At 35.9% G+C, this 24,105-nt stretch overlaps 1 protein-coding gene across 2 annotated transcripts in view; it reads right to left on the reverse strand.

The window, feature by feature from the left end:
• Window positions 1-24,105, reverse strand: part of Selenoi (selenoprotein I) — a 51,857-nt gene that overhangs the window by 7,703 nt on the left and 20,049 nt on the right. For both annotated transcript variants that reach the window (XM_047522315.1, XM_047522316.1), the window contains exons 2-7: window positions 16,365-16,433; window positions 15,647-15,755; window positions 13,271-13,345; window positions 8,405-8,667; window positions 7,365-7,473; window positions 423-471 (exon numbers count right to left, since the gene is read on the reverse strand). In XM_047522315.1, the coding sequence (XP_047378271.1) occupies window positions 423-471; window positions 7,365-7,473; window positions 8,405-8,667; window positions 13,271-13,345; window positions 15,647-15,755; window positions 16,365-16,433 (674 nt within the window). The remainder of the gene's footprint in view (window positions 1-422; window positions 472-7,364; window positions 7,474-8,404; window positions 8,668-13,270; window positions 13,346-15,646; window positions 15,756-16,364; window positions 16,434-24,105) is intronic.

Below are 24,105 nucleotides of genomic sequence, written 5' to 3' on the forward strand. Positions count from 1 at the left end.
TATTTGAGAAGAACTAACCTAAGTCCAATTTGGTCCTAACCTACACACATTCAGAAATATTATTTTATACTTTTGTTAACTATAATTTCAGATAATCAACTTATAAAACTGAATGTAAACACATCAATATTTAATAGGAAGATACTCTCTCACTGTGGATAGATTCACTCACAAAACTGACAAAATAGAAGACTGGTGAGCCCAAAACCATAAAAAAAGAACTAGTCATTTTGTGCTACAGTTGAAGTGACTACATTAACCATCAAAGATACCCTAATCTCATTCTAGATTCAAAATTCACATTTCATGACCTCTTCATAACATTCAGACTCCAAAAAGGAAAACAGATCCTTAAACTTGACTAAGTAACAATTGCTAAAATTTTGCATATTTTTTGCCCAATTAAAAAGTAAAATGCTTACCTGAAAAAGTTTAATAAACTCATTGGAAGAGTCACAAATAATGCACAACCTAAAGGAAAGAATATTTAAATTATCATGAATAATTCAAGAGTGAGTATATTATAATAACTGAATCCATGCAAAATACACAATGTCTGTAGACTCTATAATTTTCAGGCTCAAGTTTATTTCTGTAATAAAACTAAATACACTCCTAACAGCATTTACAACTGGGAAGAGTGCCAGTACACTCTGGTGAGTCAGAGCACAGACTCCAGGAGCCAGTCTGGGTCTCAATGTCGTTTGTACCATCAACCATTTAGGTGACTTCAGGCAGTCAGACTTTCAGTGCTTCAGTTTCCTTATTTACAAAATAGAAACAAAGTAGTGCCAACTCCACAGGGTTTTGCGAATGAATGAATTATTAAAAACACCTGGAGCAGTGCCTGGTATATAGTAAATCTCAAAATAAGTGTGAGTTACTAGAAAGGGAAGGTAATAAATGGATCCTGCTATTTGTTTACATTTGCTTTCAACCTCCCGAGAATTTCCCATTTCTCCCCTCCCTATCTCACCTATAACCACAGTTCTTCGGCCTCAAACCAAAAAACAAGGATGGCCTTCCCAAGACATTCTATCAATTATTTCTACTGCCTTATTTACTCTTACTCTGTCATTTCCTGCCACACTTTTGTTATTTTCAATTACTTAGCATCTTTTATTCAGTCTGCCCCCTACTGTGCAGAAATTACATTCTTGAAATAAGTTTTCCTAATAATTAAATCTAGTACACTTTTTCATCTTTGACTTATGGCTTCACTGACTATATACTAACTGCAATTCTTTCCTCACTCTACCTTTGTGATTCCATTTTTCCAGTGTTCCTGTTAACTATCTAACCATTTCATTTTGTCATTTCTTGGAAACTAAACCTCCTGCATATTCCCAACATATCCCTAAGGGGGTGCTCCACTCTCCCTCAGATAATCTCTTAAAGTTCAACTACATGCTTCCAGCAGCTGGAGCGATTATGTACTTTTGGGCAAATCAATCAATCTGAGTTTCAGAGTCCAGCTGTATAAAGATGGGTTAAATGATTATTTCTAGTGTCCCCTACATCTTTAAAAGTCTCTGATTCTGTGATCTATAGAGTTGTCTTTCAAACTAAAAAGTTTCTGAACATTTCACTTAGATGTTTCATTACTGGTCCTAGTTTGTCCACTCCAGATTTCCAAGGACTAAATTAGTGGCTTGAGGGTCAATGCGGCCATCACTTTTAGGATCAAAGGTAGAATACATTCTTCAAAATGATTCCTAAGATACTTGGCTAAAAACAGATTATTAAAAAAAAAAAAAACTAGAACCAGCAGAAATCTTCTTCCCAAAGATGAATTACTCGGCTACTTCCAAACTCAACTGGAATAAAGTTTGTCAAATCAGACTATATTAGAGGGAAAAGGAAAAAACAAATTGATGACCTTCATATCCTCATAAATGTTTAGTAACTTTTTCTATGTCAAGCTGGGAAGCACTGAAGGGAGAACTGAGACTAAGTGAATTAACCCAGGATTACTTGTAGTTCCAAGTTACTGGAAAATAGGTATTGAAAACAGGTTGAGATAAACTAGCACAAGATTTGCCACAAAGAGTAGTTTTAGTTTTAAAAGTCTTGACAGAGTTTTAAGTACAGAAAGCATATGGAAAGCCTATTATAGCTTGCCAAAGAAAAAGAATGCATCTTCTATTTCTTCTCTAAATAGCACTTAATATACATTCTGAAAAGAGTATCTAAATGTTAAATACTTAACTATTAAACTCTATATTTCAAGGTCAGTAGAATGATAGAACCCACATTACATATATGGGTATGTATATGTGCTTTTTGAATTGCCACAATTAAAGACCCAGCCTTCATAATATAGAAAACTTAACAGTCATAGAAAAATCAGAGAATGCATTAAAATAAAAAGTAAAATAAAACCAGGCATGGAGGTGCATGCCTGTAATCCCAGGAACTCCACAGGCTAATATAAGAGGATTACAAGTCACAAGTTCAAGGTCAGACTCTGTAACTTAGCAAGATCCTATCTCAAAAAAAAAAAAAAAAAAAAAAAAATTAAAAACAAAAAGGGCTGATGACATAGTTCTGTCACACAAGTGCCAATGGGTTCAACCCCCAGTACCACCAAAAAAAAAAAAAAAAAAAAAAAAAAAAGGATCAAGTAGAATGATATACAATCTGATGATAACAGGATCATAAAAAATATTTTGGTTCCTCACATTTCTAGCTTACTTAGTAAAACAGGAATTCCAATTAAAAGCACTAAGATGGGCTGGGGAGATAGCTCAGTCGGTAGAGAGCTTGCCTTGTAAGCACAAGGCCCTGGGTTCGATCCCCAGCACCGTAAAAAAAGAAAGTAACTACCTAAAAGCACCAAGACAACATGCATCTTTAAAAAAGCAAAAAAAGGCAACAAATGGGGGAAAACTGTAATTTAAATCAAAACAAAAGATTGCTACAGCTAAGATATGAAGAGCTTCTAAAAAATATAGGAAATGGTCAACAACTCTACTGAAAAAATGGGCTAGAAGACAGGCACAGGCCTATAATCCCAACAACTTGAGAGGCTGAGGCAGGAGGACTGCAGGTTCAAAGACAGTCTCAGCAACTTGGTAAGGTTCTGAGCAACTTAGCAAGATCCTGTCTCTAAATAAAAAATAAAAAGGACTGGGGATGTGGCTCAGTGATGAAGTGCCCCAGGTTCAATCCTTGGCATGTGCTTGTGTGTGCATGCGAGCGTGCACACACAGGTCTAGATACATAAAATATACAGAAAAGGAAATATAAATGGTTCTTAAACACTAGGAAAGTTTATTCATAATATAAGAAATGCATATGGAAATTCTACAGACATATCTCTTATCTATTCAATTAGAAAAAGTCAAAAAATTTGACAATATACTATGTTGGTGAAACTAAATAAATGAGTACTTTCATACTTAGATGTTAGAAATGCAAAATCATACAACCACTATGGAGGGAAATACATAAGTATTTAGCAAAACTGCACACATTTATCCTTTACTAACAATTCTACCTCTAGAACTTTCTCCCATAATATCCTGGCAAAAATATGAAAAAACAGATACAAGACTATTCACTACAGTCATTTGTATAAGAGCAAAATACTCAAATAATCCAAATGTCTATCAATAGGGGGCTGATTGAACAAACTACTAGCTACATCCACACAATGAAGTAATAGACAGCTGTAAGAAGGAAGGAGGAAAATCCTTATGTACCACTATGGAATGATCTCTCAGATGTACTATTAAGTGCAGGGGGTGGGGGGAAGCAAAGTAGGTGACAAAATTATATACACACACATTTACTTACAATAAAAAATTAAAAAATTAAGTCATAAAATTAAACATTAAGAATGGTTACCTATGAAGGAATAAAGGAACAGGGCAGTGATAAATTCTATACTCGAATATACTTATAAATTTGTCTTTGTACTCATGAATATCTCACAGAATTATAAAGGAAAAATAAATTTCAATAGAAAAAAATAATTCCTTGAAGTCAAAAGTAAAACAAGAGTGGGGCGGTGGGGATGGGAAGGATAGCAGAATGAGACAGACGTTATTACTCTAGATACAGGTATGATTACACTATTGGTGTGACTCAATACTGTGTACAGCCAGAGGAATGAGAGTTATGCTTTTTAGTGTACAATTTGTCAAAATGTATTCTACTGTTATGTATAACCAATTAGAACAAATTAAAAAAAAAAAAAAAGTAAAACAAACAAGCCAGGTGCAGTGGCACACCTCTAACCTCAGCAACTCAGGAGGCTAAAGCAGGATCACAAGTTCGAGACCAGCCTCAGCATCTTAGTGAGACCCTGCCTTAAAACAAAAAATTTAAAAAGGACTGGGGTTGTAGTTCAGTAAAAGCATCCCTGGGTTCAATCCCCAATACCAAAAGGAAAAAAAAAAAAAAATTGCAAAACAAATAAACCTAAACGTCCATATCCACAACTGGTGTCAGAGCCAAAGAGCAGGAACCTTAAAATAAGTAACCTGGACACCAATAGTGGAATAAATGAAAGAACAAATGAAACAGCAAAAAAGCTGAAGGTTGAGGATGGGGAACCCCAGAAGTAAGAAAATCACAGAGATACTGGCACCCAAATCTTGGTAACAACTATGCCCAGTTTGGCTGACTACTGAACTATACAGACATAAAGGGGACACATGGATCTCTCTCTCTCTCTCACACACACACACACACACACACACACACGATCAGACTTAAAAAGGAGCAGTTGAAAGCTGAAAATAACTACTAGACAGAATATCAGCTATTATATACCCTAAGGGGGACAGACTTCTCAGGCTGAGTTCAATGTCTATTAGGAAAAAAATATTAAAAGATTCTACAATCTCTATAAAAAAATTATCTATAATCTGACTGATTTTCTTTCTTTCCTTCCTTCTGTCTTTCAATGGTGCTGGGGACTAAACACAAGGACATGAATATGTTATGCAAGCACAATATTTCCAGCATACAATGTCTAGTTTCCAATAAAAAAAAAAAACTGCTAGATATGCAAAGAAATAGAAAAAAGCAATCAACAAAACCTGATGTTAGACTTGGCAGAGAGATAATAAAGCAGTTATTTTAAGTATGTCCAAAGTGAGGTAGGGGAAAAGGTCAGGCAGTCAGTGTAGGTAAGAATGATGCGGGTTGAGAGAGCACAAAGAAACAAAGGGTTTCTGATAGTTATCAAAGAACCTCCATTAGTGTTCCTAGGCACAGATGAGGGAAGGGAGGGAAGACAATGATTAATGAAAAAAAGAAGTTCCAAGGGTATAAGAAAGGCAAGTCACACCCCCTCCCACAGACTCTTGGCTCTGAGTCTGCTTCTCTCCAGAGAAGTCTGTTTTCTATCACTTCCTTAAGAAAAAAAGAACAATAACAGAAATAATCCACTACCAAAAATGGATTTAAAAATGTTAAAGATGACTTAATAAACCTCAGAAAATCCCCTGTAAAACAAAATCAAGCAAATCTATGTAACATACTTGTAAGTGCAATTTTACAATAAGAAGATGGAGAATGAGAAAGAACACCAGAACCTAAGTCATATATACAAAAAGGAACGAAGTACAGCAGAAATAGCGAACCTATGGGTAAGTATAAAAGAGTATTTTATAAAATAGCCCAGGGGTTAGATAAAGAGCAGTAGTGTAGTTGAAACAATATTGGAAATGGTACTGAAAACAGTTGAAGGTAAGTGATAACAACACAGGGATTATTATATAAAAGTAGAAAGACTACAAAAAAAAATAGATGTTCAATTCTTTTTTATAATAAAGAGCAGTGGGGAGGCTGAATCCTTTACTCTGGTAGACTGTCTGCTGTACCCACAGAAGGCAATCTTACACATTGCCAGGTCAAGTCACTCCACCTGCTACTAACCTTTCATCAGCCCTCCCCTCACACTGAGACTCTAGATTACTCCAACACCTTGGCACCCCCAATTTTATCAGCAGGAACTAACTGGTGTAAGCCCTATGGTTCTTCTAAACAATCTGTATCTGCTGGGAAAGCTGCTACACTTATTTGTATAGAAACAAGTGGGTTTTTGTTTTCATTTCAGAGGGAAGAATTCAGATGAATGTAAAGCTTAAAAGAAAAGTATGTACATGCCTATTAAAGTAAATAATATTTAAAAATGTCTCAGATCAGACATATTTTTATGCTTTATCTTTACACTTCACATTTAAATATAAAATGCAGCAAACTTGCCATAGGACAAGACACTTAAATCAAGAGTCACTAAATGATAAGAGAAAAAAAGCAACCTTTTCAAGGTGAAAATATAAGAGTTTACTCTGACACCAAAAAATGAACATTTGGCCTACAATCCCAGTGACTCATGAGGCAGAAGGATCACAAGTTCAAGACCAGCCTCAACAACTTAGGGAGACCCTGTCTTAAAATAAAAAATAAAAAAAAGAGCTAGAGGATGTGGTTCAGTGACTAAGTGCCCCTGGGTTCAATCCCCAGTATGGGGGTGGGGTGGGGGGACAAAAAAAAAAAAAAAAAAAAACCAGAACATTTAATAGATCACAGGTTCATTTCGGAAAACATGTGTAGTCCAGAGCCACAGGAAAAATGCCCAAACCATTCCTTTTCTGAAAGTCAGTGACTAACACATTTTTAACAGTTTCCAAGCATGACCTAATTTCCACTCCATTACCAAAATTAATCAACAGAAGAAGGCAGGGTTGTTTTTTAGATAAGGGAACAGAGCAATAGCCTACAAGTATGCTTTCTACTTCTACAAAAGTCCTTGGTGCCATTCTTGGTGTCCCAAAATAACAACTTGGATTTCTCTTCCTCTTTCCATACCACTAATACTTTCCTGCACTCAGTCAATTATCCTACAGATATCCCCTTTGGTTAAAATCAAAAGGAAAATATTACCACTATCAAAAAACTTAAGCATTCAGTGGAATAAGGAGGGCATCTAAGAGGAAAAGAGTCTTACTTTTTCAAGTGGACAGATTATTAAATAATCTCCGCATTTCGTCTAACAATCTCTAACTTTGAAGTAAGTAAGAAATCTGCACCAAATAACCACCTAAATGTGGAACCTCTAATACTGTCTATATTAATTTGAATACTTCCTTTAAAAGGCTTGTGTGATCTATTTTGGCATTTTCTATTTATTAGAAAAACCTTGGTACTGAGCAAAAACAAAAACAAACCAAAAATATAAAAGAAATATTATTTTCCTTGATGTTTAAATTGAAATCCTACAGGTTATTGCAGAATTTTCCTGCTTATCAGAGGGCAGGGAGAGAGGTGTTATTACTACTTATAGTCAAACACTGGCTTTCGATAACAAAGTGATGGGTTAAAACAGGCTTCGACATGGAGCTTCTTACCAATAATCATTGCTGTGAATAGGTCTCTATATAAGAAATTAAACAGGAAAGGTTCATACCAGGCCTCAACTCCCACAACTGCCGTCACTATGTAGACAAAAGAAATAGTCTGGAAAGAAAATACAGACAAAAGCATACAGAGTCATTAACAGCTGGAAAGATCAGAAGCCAATATTGCTTTATGCAGCATTAAGTCTAGTCAAACAGTTTTAGTAAAAGCAAGAAGTATACTTAAATTTGGTATGTGGTAAGTGTTCTTGTCTTTAAAAAAAAAAAAAAAAAAAAATTTCCCCCAACACCACCATAAAATAATGACTTCTAGATGATGCAAGCAAATGGTCAGCATCTGGAGCACTTTAAAGGCACCTCATAAATTGGTTAAGTCATATGATGGTCCAATTTGACCCTCAACTGCTTTCTTCAAACACACTCCAGTTTCTGATTTCTTTACTGGAGATTTAGGTGCAAATGGGCAAAATGGCAACACACAAAGCTGGGATTCAGAGACAAGAGAGTTAACAGTAAGCCTATTAAAGGAGGAGAAATCTCTCTACTCACTGAAAAGTTAACAATAAAGACAAAAAGTCAACAATTATACATGCACATCTTGCTTTTCAAAATCAACAGTTCAAATGAACGAAAGAAATCATTAAATTTGGGGCATAATAGTAGCATTGCGATTGTTTCTTAAGGAGTCTATTATTTAGATAATTAGCAAAATATTTATAACATTTCCTTTAAAGAACTAGGAAGGGGGGTGAGGTAAAGTATATATGAAACTATACTGCCCACATCCTGCTAGCTGCTGAAGCTTAGTAATGGATATAATAAGGCTTTATTATAATATTCTCTCTACTTTCATATGTTTGAAATTTTCCATAAATAAGTAAAAATAAATATAAAAAATCTTTTTAATGTTTTTAAAAAGCACACATCTGTTCTAACCAAAAAAAAAGCAAAACAGAAATAAAAGGAATGACAAAATACTTTCCAAAAATATAGTGGCAATGTTAAAAATTAAAGGCAGAACACATACTTACCACCTGGCTAACGTCATAGCCCCATGGCAGAAAAAGAATTCCTGTGTTATACTTTTCCCAGTGAGACAGGATGAAAGAAAACAAAACTACCCATAATAGGAGATAAAGAACAAAAACACTGACACCAGTTGGTCCTCGTCCAAAGATGGAATACACAGTTACAACAAAGTAAACACATGACCAACTATCCAGGCCATGGTCAAAAAGCTCCCCTAAGGGGGTACTGGAATTGGTTCTACGGGCTTGCTTTCCATCCACACCATCTGCAACAAAAACACACATCACAGGAAAAAGGTCAACATCTATACCAATAGGGAAAAGGCCATCTTTTTTTTTTTCTTTTGGTACCAAGGATTAAACCCAGGTGCCCTTAACTACTGAGCCATGCCACGTGTCAAGACTTTTTTTTTTCCTTTTTGAGACAGAGTCTTGTTAGGTTGATTAGCGCCTTGCTAAGTTGCTGAGGCTGACTTTGAACTTGTGATCTTCCCGCCTCAGTCTACGAAGTTGCTGGGATTACAGGAATGCACAACCATACCTCCCTGGAAAAAGTCATCTTTATTTATTTTAAAAATTTATTTGTTCTTTTTAGATATACATGACAGTAGAGTATATTTTGACATATTATACATACATGGAGTATAACTTATTCTAGTTAGGGTTCCATTCTTGCAGTTGTATATGGTGTGGAATTTCACTGGTCGTGTATTCCTATATGAACATAAGAAAGTTATGTCTGATTCATTCTACTGTCTTCCCTGTTCCCAGTCCCACCCCCCACCCCCGCCACTTCCCTTTCTTCCCCTTTGAAAAAGTCATCTTTAAAAAAACTAGTTGGGGGAGGCGGGGCGGGGAATCAGTATATCACAGGAACCTTAAGTGTGATTGCCAATCAGTACTTGTAAGAATCTAATCTTTGATTACTACAATTAAAGATTTCAGAAATAAAATATAATTTCTCAAAATTTAATCTAAAAATCAAAATATGTTCTGTGACACTGAATGGTGTTAACTTTAGATCTAAGAAAGAAGCATTCTTGCTGGCCTCTGAATTATTCCAAATCTGCTTACCAACTGAGTTGTTCTACTAGCCACAATTTCTTAAGCTCCCTCAGAAATTCAATAGCTGTTCATTACAATTTATCTAAGCACTTCTTGCTTTAGGATCCAAAAGTGCTTCAGTCATGACACCTATTTCATCATGTGTGAAATTAAGAGTCATTTCTTTACAGATGTACTGCTTCCATGATTTTAAGGGCTTTCAAACAATGCACTGCAAATATAAGAAATAAGTTTGTTGAACCTGTACAATGTGCTATGCTTGATGCTATAAAAATTACAAGAATCTTAATAGCTGGGCACAATGGTGCATGCCATGCCTACAATCCCAGCAACTCAAAAGGCTGAGGTCAGGCTCAGCAACTTAGCAAGACCCTATCTCAAAATAAAAAACAGAATGGACCAGAACTATGGCTCAATGGTAAAGTGTCCCTGGGTTCAATTTCCAGTAATCCCCTCAAAAAACAAATTCTTAAAATAAACTAGGCTTGTAGCCTAAGAGTGTTTATATTTGAGAAAGGAACAAAATGTGATAATTAAAGATATTGTATTGTCACAAACCACAGAAGAGTCCAGAAAAGGAAAGGGTTCCCTTCAGGCTAAGATAATCTAGAATGGCTTTTAGGACAAGATGAAATCTGAGTGGGGACATAAAGAATGAGTTGGATTTCAGTAGATAAGAAGTGTACCATTTCAAGAAGGGGGAAACAGAAGAAGAAACAAACAATGAGAGGGAAACCACAATGCAGATTCAGAAACACAGAGAAAAAAAAAGTACAATGAGGGTTCAAACAATACACATAGTTTAGTTTGACTAAAAGCTAGTATGTGAAGAAGGTAGTATAAAAAGAATAGGAAGGAGGTTAGAGCCAGTTTAAAAGTTGTAGGAAGTAAAAGGAGAATGAAAATAGTGAAAGCAATGCTTTAGGAAGACTCACCTGTCATCCTGTGAATGACTAACTAGGTAGAGAGAAGGACACTCATTAGTAAGCCTACATCGAGATGAGTGCAATGGAAATGAAAAGCTGGGAGATGAGACATTAAAAAAGTAAAAATAAGGCTAGGGTTGTGGCTCCACTGAGCACTTGCCTAGCATGTGTGAGGCACTGGGTTCAATTCCCAGCACCACATAAAAAATAAAGATATCCTCTATCTACAACTAAAAATACTTTTTAAAAAAAGTAAAAGAGAATGCCACTGAATACCAAAAACCTAAGGATAAGACAATCTTCCAAGTTCTAGTGTAGGTAACTAAGAAAGTCATAGTAGAGAGAAAGAAGAAAAAAGCAACAGCAGTTAAGAGTGACAGAAAGGATGCATAGTACAATTTTAGATATTGTAATTAAAAAGCTGGCAGGATACCCACATGGAAATGTCAAGCAGCTCAGTCCAAGTGACTTGGAACTAGCAACTTAGAAGATAGATGAGAACTAGATAAAAACACAGGAATCATCTGAATTAAAAATGTTAAGAATCAGGATTATCATGAGAATGAGGAGAAAGAAAGCTAATGTTAAAGCACAGTGGAATGCTTTCATTTAGGGCAGAAACAGAGGAGACTGCTACAGAAAGAAGTACAGCAAAACCAAGTTAAAATGGAAAAGGGGCTAGGAGGATAGCTCAGTGGTAGAGCACTTGCCCAGCATGCAGGAAACCCTGGGTTCAATCACCAGCACTGAAAAAGGAAAAAAAGAAAAAATTCCAGCCAGGCACAGTGTCCTACCTCTGTAATCCTAACTACTCAGGACAGCATGAAGAACAGACTCAGATCCAGAATGCCTGGGATCAAACCTCAGTTCCAATGCTTATTAGTTGTGGGAAATTGAACAAAATTACTTTTCTGGGTCTCAGACAGAAGAGTTCCAAGTTCAAGGCCAACCTAGGCAATTTAGCAAGACCCTGTCTCAAAATAAAGATTTAAAAATGGCTAGGGATGCAGTTTGGTGGCAGAGTACTTGCCCAGCATGCATGATACCCTCCCTGGGTTTGACCCCCATTGCTGAAAAGAATGAAAGAAGAAAGGGACTGATTGATTGATTGCCTGATTCTATGATCACTGTGTTTATCTTTCTCACCATGGTATTATTGCCAGTGCCTAGGTCAGTCTATGGCAAAGAAGGCATTTATAAATATTGAAGGAGTACATGAAAGGATAAATTTCAAAGTCCTACCTGAATCCTGCATATCTCTGTTTTATAGGGTTGCAAAATTTTATGCCCTTACATAGCTAAAATGTTTCCTAAAAGTCTCTCTACATTACTCACTGGCTTAACAATTTCCTATTTTCAGTGCAACTCCTATGTAGCTAGACCATATTGAATTCCTGAAATAGCTATTAAATCTGTTTACATTTTCTCACTGAAATCTATTCCAGTTCCACAATTCAGGTATGTTTCAGATTTATCTTTTTCTTAGAAGGGCAATTTAGGGATTATCCCATATATTATGAAAGATATCCCCCACTCCCACAGAACCTAGGGCAGCATGCTTTGATCACATACATTAATTTTTCTACAGTAAAATAGATGCATAGTCACACTTGGCAGATAAAGATTATTAAATGCCTCACTTTAGTTCAAGACTAGTCAAACAGTTGTGGACCTGAGGCAACAGGTACGATGGTACAGTACACTGAGAAGATTCTTGTGAAATGCTATCACAAAGGTCAGAGCTCAGAGGTCACCCTCATTTTCCCCTATTCCAAGGAGCAGTCTTGAGCAACCAAATCCATTAACAGTATTTAAAAACCTGTTCATTTTTAATAACAAATGCACAAACGCTTCTACTTAAGTAAGTAAATTTTAACTAAGGTTTCCCCTAATTCTTCTATTCTTCGCTGATCTCTTCCTTCTCCAAACTCTTACAGCTCTGGTCATCCACCATGTCAGCATTAATGTACCAGGCTATACTGGTTTTATGAGAACAAGTCATTTTTATTTAAAAAGACCAAAGCACTTGAAGTCAGGGCCGCTATTTTACATTCATTTTACAGAATACCTACTACATACAGAATACCCACTATGTGTTAGGCACTGCTCTAGAAACTAAGGATACAGCAGTGAACAAAATAATACTCATCCTCAAAGACCCTAACATTTTAGTTAGAACAGAGATGATAAATAAGCAAGTAAACAGAAAATGTGTTATATGGTTTTAAAAGCTATGGAGAAAAAAACAAGGCAAGAAAGGAGGACAGAAGGATGCAAGACAAGCCATGCAGATAATTCCACTGGAAAGCACTGCTGCCAGAATAGCAGTACAGGCCTTACACAGGAGATCTTCCTGACCACTACCGCTACTGGAAAAGAATTGGTCACTTCATTATTTGTTGTCCGACTGTGCTCTGTTACAGCATCTCTCTCACCATTCTGCAATTATTTGCTATGTCGGTACTGCTTCCCAAACTTAAGGCAAATCTTTTCTGTTGAGCACCAGATAACAAATATTTTAAGCTCTGTGGGCCATACCTTTTTTGAGTCTCTGTTGCAACTACTCAAATGTGTCCTTAAAGCAGAAAAGGAGCCACAGGCAACATGTAAAGGAAGGAGTGTGACTATGTTCCAGTAAAACTTTATATACAAAAACAGACAATGGGCCACATTTGGCTTTCTAATACTGGTTTGTCAACTCCTATCTTATTCTGAGTCCCCAGAAGTAAATGACAATAGGTCTTATAGAAAAATTCCAAAACATTTACCAATTTGAACAGGATATTAGTAAACCCTAATAAAAATGAATTACACAGGAGAAAATGTTAATGCTAATTCATCAGCCACTGACTAAAAATAATATTTACCAATTTCTTACCAAGAGTGTAGGCCATAAAGTTTAGGATGCCCACAACAATCCAAACCCAATCAGGTACATGCTTGTGACCTGGTGCTGCAAAAGAAAGTTACTATTTTAATACATTAGAACTACAATAATTCTTCTTCTTTTTTTTTTTTTTTAACAATAATTCTTGCCACAGCACTACTGTCAACGAGAAGTGCTTCTATTTGTTAGCGATTAAAGTATTTTACAATATATTCTGAATGCATAACTAAATATTAAATGTTATCAATAAACTCTGCCAAATCCAAAGAAGTAACTCCCTGATCCCTCATTAAATAATTATATTGAGCTTTTATTATAACTCAGGGCTAAGTGTTTATCTTCACTTGAAATTACTTACAAGCCAAGAATGAAAAATAATGAATTTTTAGAATTTAAATAGTGACTGCATTTGATCGAACTTTTTATAACTTTATTTTATGCGTTTACTTATTTATTTATGTGGTGCTGTGGGTCAAACCCCGTGCCTCACATGTGCTAGGCAAGCACTTTGCCAATGAGCCAACAACCCCAGCCCCTTAATCTAATTCTTGTTATAATTCACCTATAAATATGTATTGAGTCTTCACCCTATGTGTTCTCGGTATATTATTAAATGGCTAAACAAAAGATCTTTTGATTTGGGTAAAGACAGATTACCTCAACCAGATGATTTGGGCATCGGAATCATCTAAAATGTCTGGATCTCATTTTTTCCCCCTATGATAAAAAACTGAGAATCAGGGGGTCTGGGTTCTAGGCCTACCGCTGTAATCAACCAGCAGTACACCCTTGAAGGTATCATTTAACCTCTCTTATCTTGTATTTCCCAAATATACTGGGACTAGATGGTTTAGTTAAGTTCATCAAGTTCTATGATTTGGGGAAATATACCTAACATTTATAGATTTTTAGTTCTTTTAATAACTATGTAAATAATCTTATCAGGGGATTAAACCCAGGGTACTTTACCACTGAGCTACGCTTCTAGTCCTTTGTATGCTATTTTTTATTTTGAGACAAGGTCTCATGAAGATACAGAGGACCTCACTGAGTTGCCCAGGCTGGCCTCAAACTTGCAATCCTCTTGCCTCAGCTTCCCAAGGTCCTGAGATTAAGCATGTACCTCTGTGCCTGGCTGAGTAAATAATCTTATTTAGAATAGTCAGAGAAAATAATATTTCTAGCTACAAAAATACATTTTAAGGGTGTCCTGAGAATACAAAACAAAACACCCTCACGATGTAAAAAACATGGTTAATGAAATTTAATCTAACTGATTATTCATGTAGTACTTTAGAGGGCTTCTGCTTTAGAGTTGGCATTTAAGACTTCAACTACCATTTTATTATATATGCAGAAGCTATGGCTAAGTGTCAGTTGATAAAAGTTCAGCATATGTATAATTTCAATCTTCAGAATTTCTATACTTTCTATAAGCTCCAAATTATCCTACAAAAACAATACTGTGAATGGTTATTGATTTTTTCAGGTTAGTTTACACAGTCTACTGAACTCATTATACAAATGACTTATAATAATATGACACCTGACTATATCATTTATAAGTATTCTTAGAAATATACTCTAAGTTAAATGCAAAAAAATACTCATTTACCTACAACTTTCTATTCCTTTCCATTCAATCAACTGGCTGAGCAAAAATAAATAAATAAATAAAACCCTGTCTCCCACTATCCACCCAAAACTCCAGGTTCTCTCCGGAAGCCTGGGGCAAAAACTAGGTGTGGGAGAAAGCAAAGACAGAAATGTGTGTGAAAAACAATGCTGAAGCAGAGAGGAGTAGTAGGCTGGACACTGGGTCTGAAACTGCTTCTGCTCTCTAAGGGTCAGACAAATGTCAAAAATGTTTAAGGTCTAAGAATCATTTCCAGAGGTATCTGGGTCATTAAATGCAAGTAAGGAATGAGCAGAGGGAAGAACAGATCATATCCCCTTTAAATGAAAGAGGATTTTTCTCCCATAACTAAAAAAGGGAAAGTGACATCTCTGGAATTGACAGATATTCTGAGCTCTGCCTGTATTCATTTTTAGACAGTTTAGCAATCCTAAATTTATGTCTTCATGCAACTCTAGCCTTTATTTGTCAAAATCTCATTGCTTTTTTACACAGCATATCTAAATTCAGTAAGCAAATTGGTATTGTATTTCTGGAACTTAATGGAAACGTACATATAACAACATTGTAAATACACTTAGTTTTTAGGAACAATTCTGACATCTTATATTACATAATATCCAAAACTGTTCAGAAATACAAGCATCTTAACAGAACCAGAAAACAACCAACTACACCTCACTTTTCCCTACTTAGATGTTTACAATTTTAAATTAAAGTAATATTCTTACCGGAAGCATAAAAGTCAGGATCAAAGTATGCCATAAGTAGAAAATTAAATACAACCAGCAGAAAGCCAGAGAAGGTTATCAGATTGGGTGCCAACCAAGTAGGAAATGCCTGTTTTTTTCAAAATAATTACAAGACAATTAAAGAAATCTGTTCAACATACAAATTTAAGTCATAATAAAAGCTACAAATTTGAAAAAAGCATATGCAAGAATCATATATATTAAAATGTATAATATTAATATGTATAATCTCTAGTTGATAGAAATAAGCATTCTTTCTGTCCTCTATATTTTAAATAATTCTATAATCCACAAACTTTTATAACATTAAATTGTTTTTACAAAAATTGAAAAGGTGTTTCACAAAAATGATAAATGATAGCATATAAAGAGATTTCAATGGTATAGACAAAATCAAAAGCTATGTGACCTATGTGACTAAGGGAAAATAAAAGGGTTTCTCTACATATCTTCTTTCTAAAACTAACTTTTTTAAAAAAATATTTTTATAGTTTTCAATGGATCTTTATTTTTACTATTTATATGTGGTGCTGACAATCAAACCCAGTGCCTCACACATGCTAGGCAAGCGCTCTACCACTGAGCTACAATCCCAGCCCTCTTCATATTTTCTTAAACTAAGAGCTGTATCCATAAAACAGGCTAAAATACTTGAAACTTACTAAAATAAAAAGCACATGCCTGTTAATTATCTTACCTTCACTATAGTGTTCCAGAATGGATGCATGATATACAAAGAGAGTGGGTTGGTATCCACAGCACTGTACTGTTAAGAAATGAAATATTCGGTTACTCCTCGCATACTAACAAAGAAGAAAATATTTCTCAAATGAAAACCATAATACAAAAATAACCTGGAGAATACATCTATTATATGATATCCTCAACTGAATAAATAACTGGAACAGCAATAAAAATAGGACAAAGACTGTAAGCACAGTCAGGTATTACTTCTATGATGAAGGGGAAGGGTCACAGGGGAAGTCTAAAGATCAACCCCAAATCATGGAGTTAATCACACAGTGTTTGTTTAATTCATACATACTTATTCAGAGTCCAAATTGCCAAGATAAAAATTCACTAGTCTTTTCAAATTTCTATTGCTTACTTGTTCATGGTTATTACACTGGATCAGTAAAATGAACACTGTGTGCATTCAAACATTGACCACACACTTTCTCAAACTCTTTTATCCCTCTCAACTTACAGGAAACTAGTTGTTTTCTTTCCCCTTGATACCATTACAAAATACACTTAGAACCTATGGAACCTTGGACAAGTTACTTAACCTCTTTGTCTTAATTTATTCACCTGTAAAATGAACAGGACAGCCCTTACCTCAAAGGTTTGTCATAAGGATTAGATAAGTTGATGATATATACGAAGCAGTACCTGGCCCACAGTAAGTACAATATAAATATTATACAGTAAGAACAATATAAATAACAATATAAATATTAGTTGTTATTATTATTAAGTGTATTCTGAGCACCAAAGAAATAATAGAACCCTTTACAACAGGAAAGACGATTGCATAAATAAGCAAAAAAGATAAATAAAGGTTACAGTTGTATGGTACTGGAACTTATCCTCTAAGTAGTGGGCTACTTAGTAAGAATTCAAAGGGAACTTTAACAATATGTGTACATAAATATGTAAAACTTTAGGAGTCATGCTGATACTTTCCTCTCTCATACACACACATTCCCCCCTCTACACACACTCACACAGAGGAATACTTGGCATATAAGAAGCACTTCATTTTTCCTCAAAAGACGAGGAATGGAACCACCATAGGACCCTGCTTATACCACTCCTCCATATTTATTCTGAAGAATTAAAATCATCATACTATAGAGAGCAACACATGTATACCCATGTCTACAGCAGCAAAATGCACAATAGCCAACTATGAAACCAGCTTAAGTGTTGGTCAGTGAATGAATAAAGAAAATGTGATATATGTACACAATGGAGTTTTATTCTGTCATAAAGAAAAATAAAAATTATCATTTGCAGGAAAATGGATGGAACAATAGAACACTATTAAGTAAAGTTAGCCAGAAAGTCAAGGGTGATGTTTTCCTTCATATGTGAAAGCTAGAGAATAAAAAGGAAAAGAAAGCTGGGAGGAGGATCTCATGAAAATCAAAGGGGAATCAGTAGAGGAAAGGGGACAGGGAAATACTAACTAATGATACTGGTCAGATTATAGTGTTATACTGTGTGCATGTACAAATTTGTAATAACAAATCCTACCATTATGTACAACTATAATGCACCAATACATTTTTTTAAAAGAAGCATTCTACAAGATAAGAGGAAGAAGACAAACAAAACTGGTTAAAAGACAATACCCATCCCCAAGCAGTTCACAGTATTATCCAGGCCTATATTACCTAATTCATCCATCTGACACTTAAATGACATTAAACTACCTAGCACTTTGAAAAGGTTATATTTTATATTTACATTTATAATGCATATAAGCAATAAGCATTTGAGGAACAAGTATTTTTAAAACTGTAATTAATCATCAAATTTCTTCCTGAATGGTCTATGAATATGTGAGAAATACATTCAGTATTTCAAGACTTAAAAGTATGATAAAACAAAAAAGGAAGTAGAATATGATTAAAATACTGTTAGTAAAAAGCAACGTGTAACTCAAATGTTTATTCAACAGATGCCATGTCTGAAGTTCTTCCATTTCTTCAATGATTCTGACTAAAATAGAATAACTAGGGCAAAAGATCTGACAGGTAGTAGAAAGAAAATAATGGATAATATTTGCTTCTACTGGCCAGAGTTATGGGCTATGAAGCAGAAGCCAGACTCTCAGGAGGAATCTATTTAAATTAGTCTTAAATTCTTTTGTTTGTTTTGTTTTGTTTTTTTGGAATCTGGGATTGAACTGAGCTACATCCAGCCTTTTTAATTTTTTTATTCTGAGAAAGGGTCTCATTACATTGCTGAGGCTGGCCTCAAATCTGCAATCTTCTTCCCTCAGCCTCCTGAGTCTCTGGGCCACTGGGTCCAGTTTAGTCTTATATTCTTACTAAATTTTCACTAAACTTTCAACAAGGTTTTCAACTTTCACTTGCATAGTACTCTAACATTTACGCACCTTTTCTACAAGATAGATAATCATCACTACATCAAAACCTCTGAAGAATGAAGGAGTCCTAAACTGATATGATCATCTAAATTTAAGTGAACCAATATGAACCCCTAATACTGCCTATGCAAGGTGGGAGGGCCCTGACCACTTTCACTTCACAAGTTTATATCTAGAACCATGTGATATAACCACAGGCCAGATAAACTGGAAAATCATCCATTTCAAGTCCACCACCAATTGCAAAGAACAAAGTTGTAAGAAGTTCAAATCAGAAAAAAAAAAAAAAAGATTAAGGTGTCACATGAATACTTAATACAGAACACAAAGTACAATGTCCTTAATTCAAATGTTTACTGAATGAGTCTCATTAGGCAATTTTTCATAATTTTAATTTAGACCTAGAAGAAAGTCCTTTATGAGCCAGGTGTGGTAGTACACATTTGTAATCCCACAAATGAGGGGTGAGACAGGAGGATAGCAAGTTCAAAGCCAGCCTGGGCAATTTAGCATAACCCTGTCTCAAAATAAAAAAGGGCTGGAGATGTATTTCATCTCCCCTGGGTTCAATCCCCAATACGGGGCAGGGGAGATTCTGAACGGAGAGTATTTTGATATGAAAAACTCTTTTTAAATTCTGAAAATTTTATTTCTAAATCTCTATATCAGAAGACCAGTAAAGTATGAATACAGAGTTAAATATAAGAAGGCCTGTTTACCTACCTGGATTTCAATTATTTAACATTCAATAATCGCTGATGAGTTCAGGCACAGCAAGAGAGATTAAAGAGATTACAAAAGGCATCAAACAATAAACCTAAACAATACTCAGTGCTCTAGTCTTACACATCTGAGTATTTCTTAAGGTCATATACCACTTGATGTAAACAAAGAAACCCTACATGTGTCTAGTGAATCAAAGAATGAGTTAAACCTTTCATATGCATCAGAAAAAAAAATACAAACTTTTAAAGGTGCTAAGGTATTCATTAATGAATTAAAGGTATTTATTAATTAATTTCATAAATCAATTAAGAGTACTTATTAATGCTTGTTGAATATACTTTTATTTTGCATTGGATAATGTTCTGGCATATGCCAGAAACCTGAACCTGGTATCTAAACTAGTTAACACCTAACATGACTTTCTTGGCTCTACGATCTGTTAGGCCCTGGAAAAATGTTCAAGGACCATAGGCTGAGAAAGGAGAGAATCATTTCAAAGCAAAAAAATCTCTAACCATAAGTATGCCCAGAGGATGTCTAACCCAATACTCCATTAATGTCTTACCCTCTTCTAGGTGGTAAAACAGACATCTGAACTTTTTAATGCCTCTGATTACCAAAACAAAACAAAACTTGCACTTTCTGGAAGCAACCCAATCCAGTGTTAAAAATTCTCTGTAAACTAACAAATCCTCTCCACCCTATATTTTCTATCTCATGTTTCCATTTTGCTCTACAAAGTTAAGCAGACGGGGTCTAATTTTTCTTATAATAATAGTCCTTCAAATATTTGGAGGCAGCTCTCCCTATCATAACTAATCTTCCCTTTGTCCATTCCTATATCCTTTGGCTGCTCCACTTTTGCCATGGTTTCTGCCTCACTCATCATCGATGTCTAGGGCTTGGACAACCAGGGATTGAAGAGTTTTTTTTTTTTCTGTAAAGGCCAAACAGTAAATATTTTAGGCTATGGAAGCCAAATGATCTCTGTAACAAATACACAACACTGCCATTGATACCAGAAAGAAGTCACAGAAAATGTGTAAGATAATAAGCATGGCCTATTTTTAATAAAACTTTATTCATAAAAGCAGGTGGCTTGGGGGCTTTAGTTGGACAACCCCTGCTACAGACAATCCAATTTGTTGTTAATCCAACACAGGAGTTGATCCAGGACAAAAGGAATATTTCAAATGGCACCTGAGTGGAGATAACAGTATGACTGAGTCTTTTTTCTTCCTCAATACCACATGCTGCTCAAAATACTCATTAATTTTTAGTGGCAACAAAATCACTCAGCAGACATATGCATGTATGCAGTTTTGCAGTCATCTGGTCCCCCTGGCCTTTCCCGTATGAACTACTAAGCCATCCTGCTCTATGCTAATATAAGATTGACTATAGGAACCAAAGCATAAGACTATACAGGTCATTTTAACATTTCATATTGCTAGAGATTTTTTTTGGATCCTGACTCAATTACCCAAGGAAAGAGTCATGTCCTCATAACTCTCAGCTGTAAATCTGGTCATACTAAAAATGCCTTCCCTTAAGTCTCTATAAAAATGCTAATCAAGACAGAACTTTTAAGCCTTTTCCTCAAGATTATCATTACTACATTTAACAATTTTTATTTGGGTAGAGAATTCCACATCATTTAATGCAATTATGCCTATCTTACAAAAGGAAATTTCCCATGTCTTAGTGAAATCCAGAATTACCTTAAAATAACACTTTGCCCAAAACCAGAAAATCCCATAACTTTCTTCCTTTAACTTTAGTCCAAGTCAGGAAATAAAGCAGAATTCATTCTTCCTTCATTCTTTCAGTGAGTCAACAAATATTTATGACTAGAGATTCAAGATGGCGGATTAGAGGGGGGCTGCGTTCCTTGTGGCTCCATAAACTCTGGTTTCAAGCAGAGGATATCTGTTTCTCAGTAAGACAGTTTTTGCTGCTTATAGATCCCCTACTGTTTACCCCATTTGTCTCCTGTGATCACCTGCAGTCTGCCAGCATATCGACTACTTTTTGAGTGCAAATATTTATGACTGAGTGCCTATGGATTTTGCCATATACCATGCTGAATCTGGGAAGATAATGGTGAAAACCAAAGTATCTCCTGAGTTCATCAAGTACACAGCAGCATAGTGTAAGATAGATGGAAATAAACAGGGTGATGTGTAAAAAGAGGACAAGCAGTACAGGGATAAAGGGAATAAGGCACAATAAGGAGAGAAGTAAATATCGGAGTTATATGTCACATACCAAGGAGTATTAGGAGCCACCAGCAGCTCAGAAGCAAGAAAAGATTTTTCCCAGAGCTTTTGGAGGGAGTATAGCTCTACTGATACCTTGATTTTTCCAGATTTCAAGCCTCCAGAACTGTGAGAAAATAAATCTCTGTCCTTTAGTCTCCACTGTGACAAAATTTGTATGGTGTCCCTAGGAAAGGGAATGTGCATAATCAGAGCAGTCAGAGAAAGGTTCCCTTAGGAGGGAACATTGAAGTTGAGCCCCAAAAGATGAGAAGACAGGTAAAGAATGTATGAGACATAGTACTGAGTGAAAGAACCAAGACACCAAAAATCATGTGCTTTATAGGCCCCATTTATATGAACTTTAAAACAGATAAAATTAAATTATGGCAAAAGAAATCATAATAGTAGTTTAGTGAAAGGAACTGAATTGCAGGGCTTCTGAAGGTGCTAGAAATAATTCTGTATCATGTTCTGGGTGGTGGTTATATGTTATATGTTTATATACATTGGTAAAAATTCATTAATTTATATACTTAAGAACCGTATTATATATCATTTATGCACTTAAAAGGAAAAGAAAAGAAATAAGAGAAAAAGAAAAGGAAAAGAAAAGAAAAGAAAAGAAAGAAAAGAAAAGGAGAAAAAGAAAAAGAAGGGCTGGGAGTCATGGTAGAGTACCTGCCTGGCATGTGCAAGGCTCTGGGTTCAACTCCAGCACCATTACCATATGATGTGTTCTAGTCAAGGCAGCTTACATAACCTGCCCAGAGTCACTTAGTTACACAGCTTGGAAATGGTCAACCTGACATGAATAGGAGTCTCAATCTCCCTGGGACCCTGAAAGAAGAGTAATATTTCGAGATACCTTTTAACATACCTTACATTCATACATTCAACAAATTAAATACTTACTGGGGACCTAAGATATGCCCAGCACACTATTATTTCTGCTTGGGTCTAACCTCCCTTCCTAAAGCATAAGATTATTATGAGATAATAGATATAAAGCATCTATTGTACCTATGTGATGGGCTGACAGATCTGAGTCCATGAGAATGTTACAGGCCAGACTCTAAGGGAAATGACTAAACAGACTCCATTTTGCTCTGAGACTCCATGTTATGTAGGAAATAAGCTTCTCCCATGGGAACACCCCGCCTCTGTGCCCATCATCAATTACTTGGTGTGACATGTTTAATAATATACAATGGCAACTCCTATGTAGTAAGAATTGCTCTCTTTTGATTTCTATTACTCCTAAACGATGTACCATGTGAACAGTGATTGTGTAAATGTTAGAAACCATGCTTTAGTTTGTACCTAGGTAAGGGTCATTTTGACCCACTTCCCCCTCTGTCGATGATCTCATGATGTTAATGTGTAATTTTGAATCATAGCAACAGACACTTATGATTAATGTGATTTTTGGTATAAGAACCCCTACAACCCTGTGATTGGGGTTGTTCTCCCAATAGCCATTTTTTGGGGCACTGTGTGAGACAGTCAGCTGGCTGGCTTAATAAAGACTCTCAAATTTGGACTTCTCAGTGGTGATCGGTCTGTTCTTAAGTTGCGCCCCATAACATTTGGAGGCCCCAGTGAGATCCTCACTGCCTGGTGGGCAACCACCGCTCACCACTGCCTGGAAACTCCTGTGGAGGGGAGAGTCCATAAAGTTGCTCCTAGGGGAAGGCCTCTGAGAGACGTTCCTTAACCCCAGGCTGCAAGGTCTGTGGAGCCCTGCCCCAGGACTGAACTAAATTCTCCGAGAGAGTCACCTGTTTCTGCACCCCTGGGGGACCGGTAAGTCTGTTTTGGTAGATCTGCATCTGGGGACTCTGAGGAAGGCTGGACGCAGCATTACTTCCCGAGTCTGGGACGGGCAAGACATTGCTCAGTCCCTCTGGTCTGGAATCTGGAGTGGCCACTTGTCCATGTCTTTGGTGTTTTACCTGTCCTGTGTTTGTCCTTTTCTGTTTTTTGTTGCCTTAAAGTGTAAGCATAGGTCAGTCTCCCTCATGTCAGTCATGTACTCCCCTCCAGTGCATGTTAACTAATTTCCAGGAATTCCAGAAGAGAGCCAGTGACTATAGAACCCTCTGCGATGTCTTTTCTCTCTCTAAATTCTGTGAGAGAGAACGACCAACTTTTGAGCTCAGACGATCCCCTCAGGGGACCACCAAATTGTCTTTGGGCAGCCCGAACAATATGATCAAATGTTTTATAGTCAATTTGGGGAAAAAATGGTTAAAAAGATTTTTAACCATGTTCACTAAAGCTTACATTAAAATGTAAGCTGCTGCCAATTGGAACTTCCAACTATTGGAGTTGGT

The sequence above is a fragment of the Sciurus carolinensis genome, chromosome 13 (genome assembly GCF_902686445.1).
Source record: "Sciurus carolinensis chromosome 13, mSciCar1.2, whole genome shotgun sequence".
Classification (NCBI taxonomy): Eukaryota; Metazoa; Chordata; class Mammalia; order Rodentia; family Sciuridae; genus Sciurus; species Sciurus carolinensis.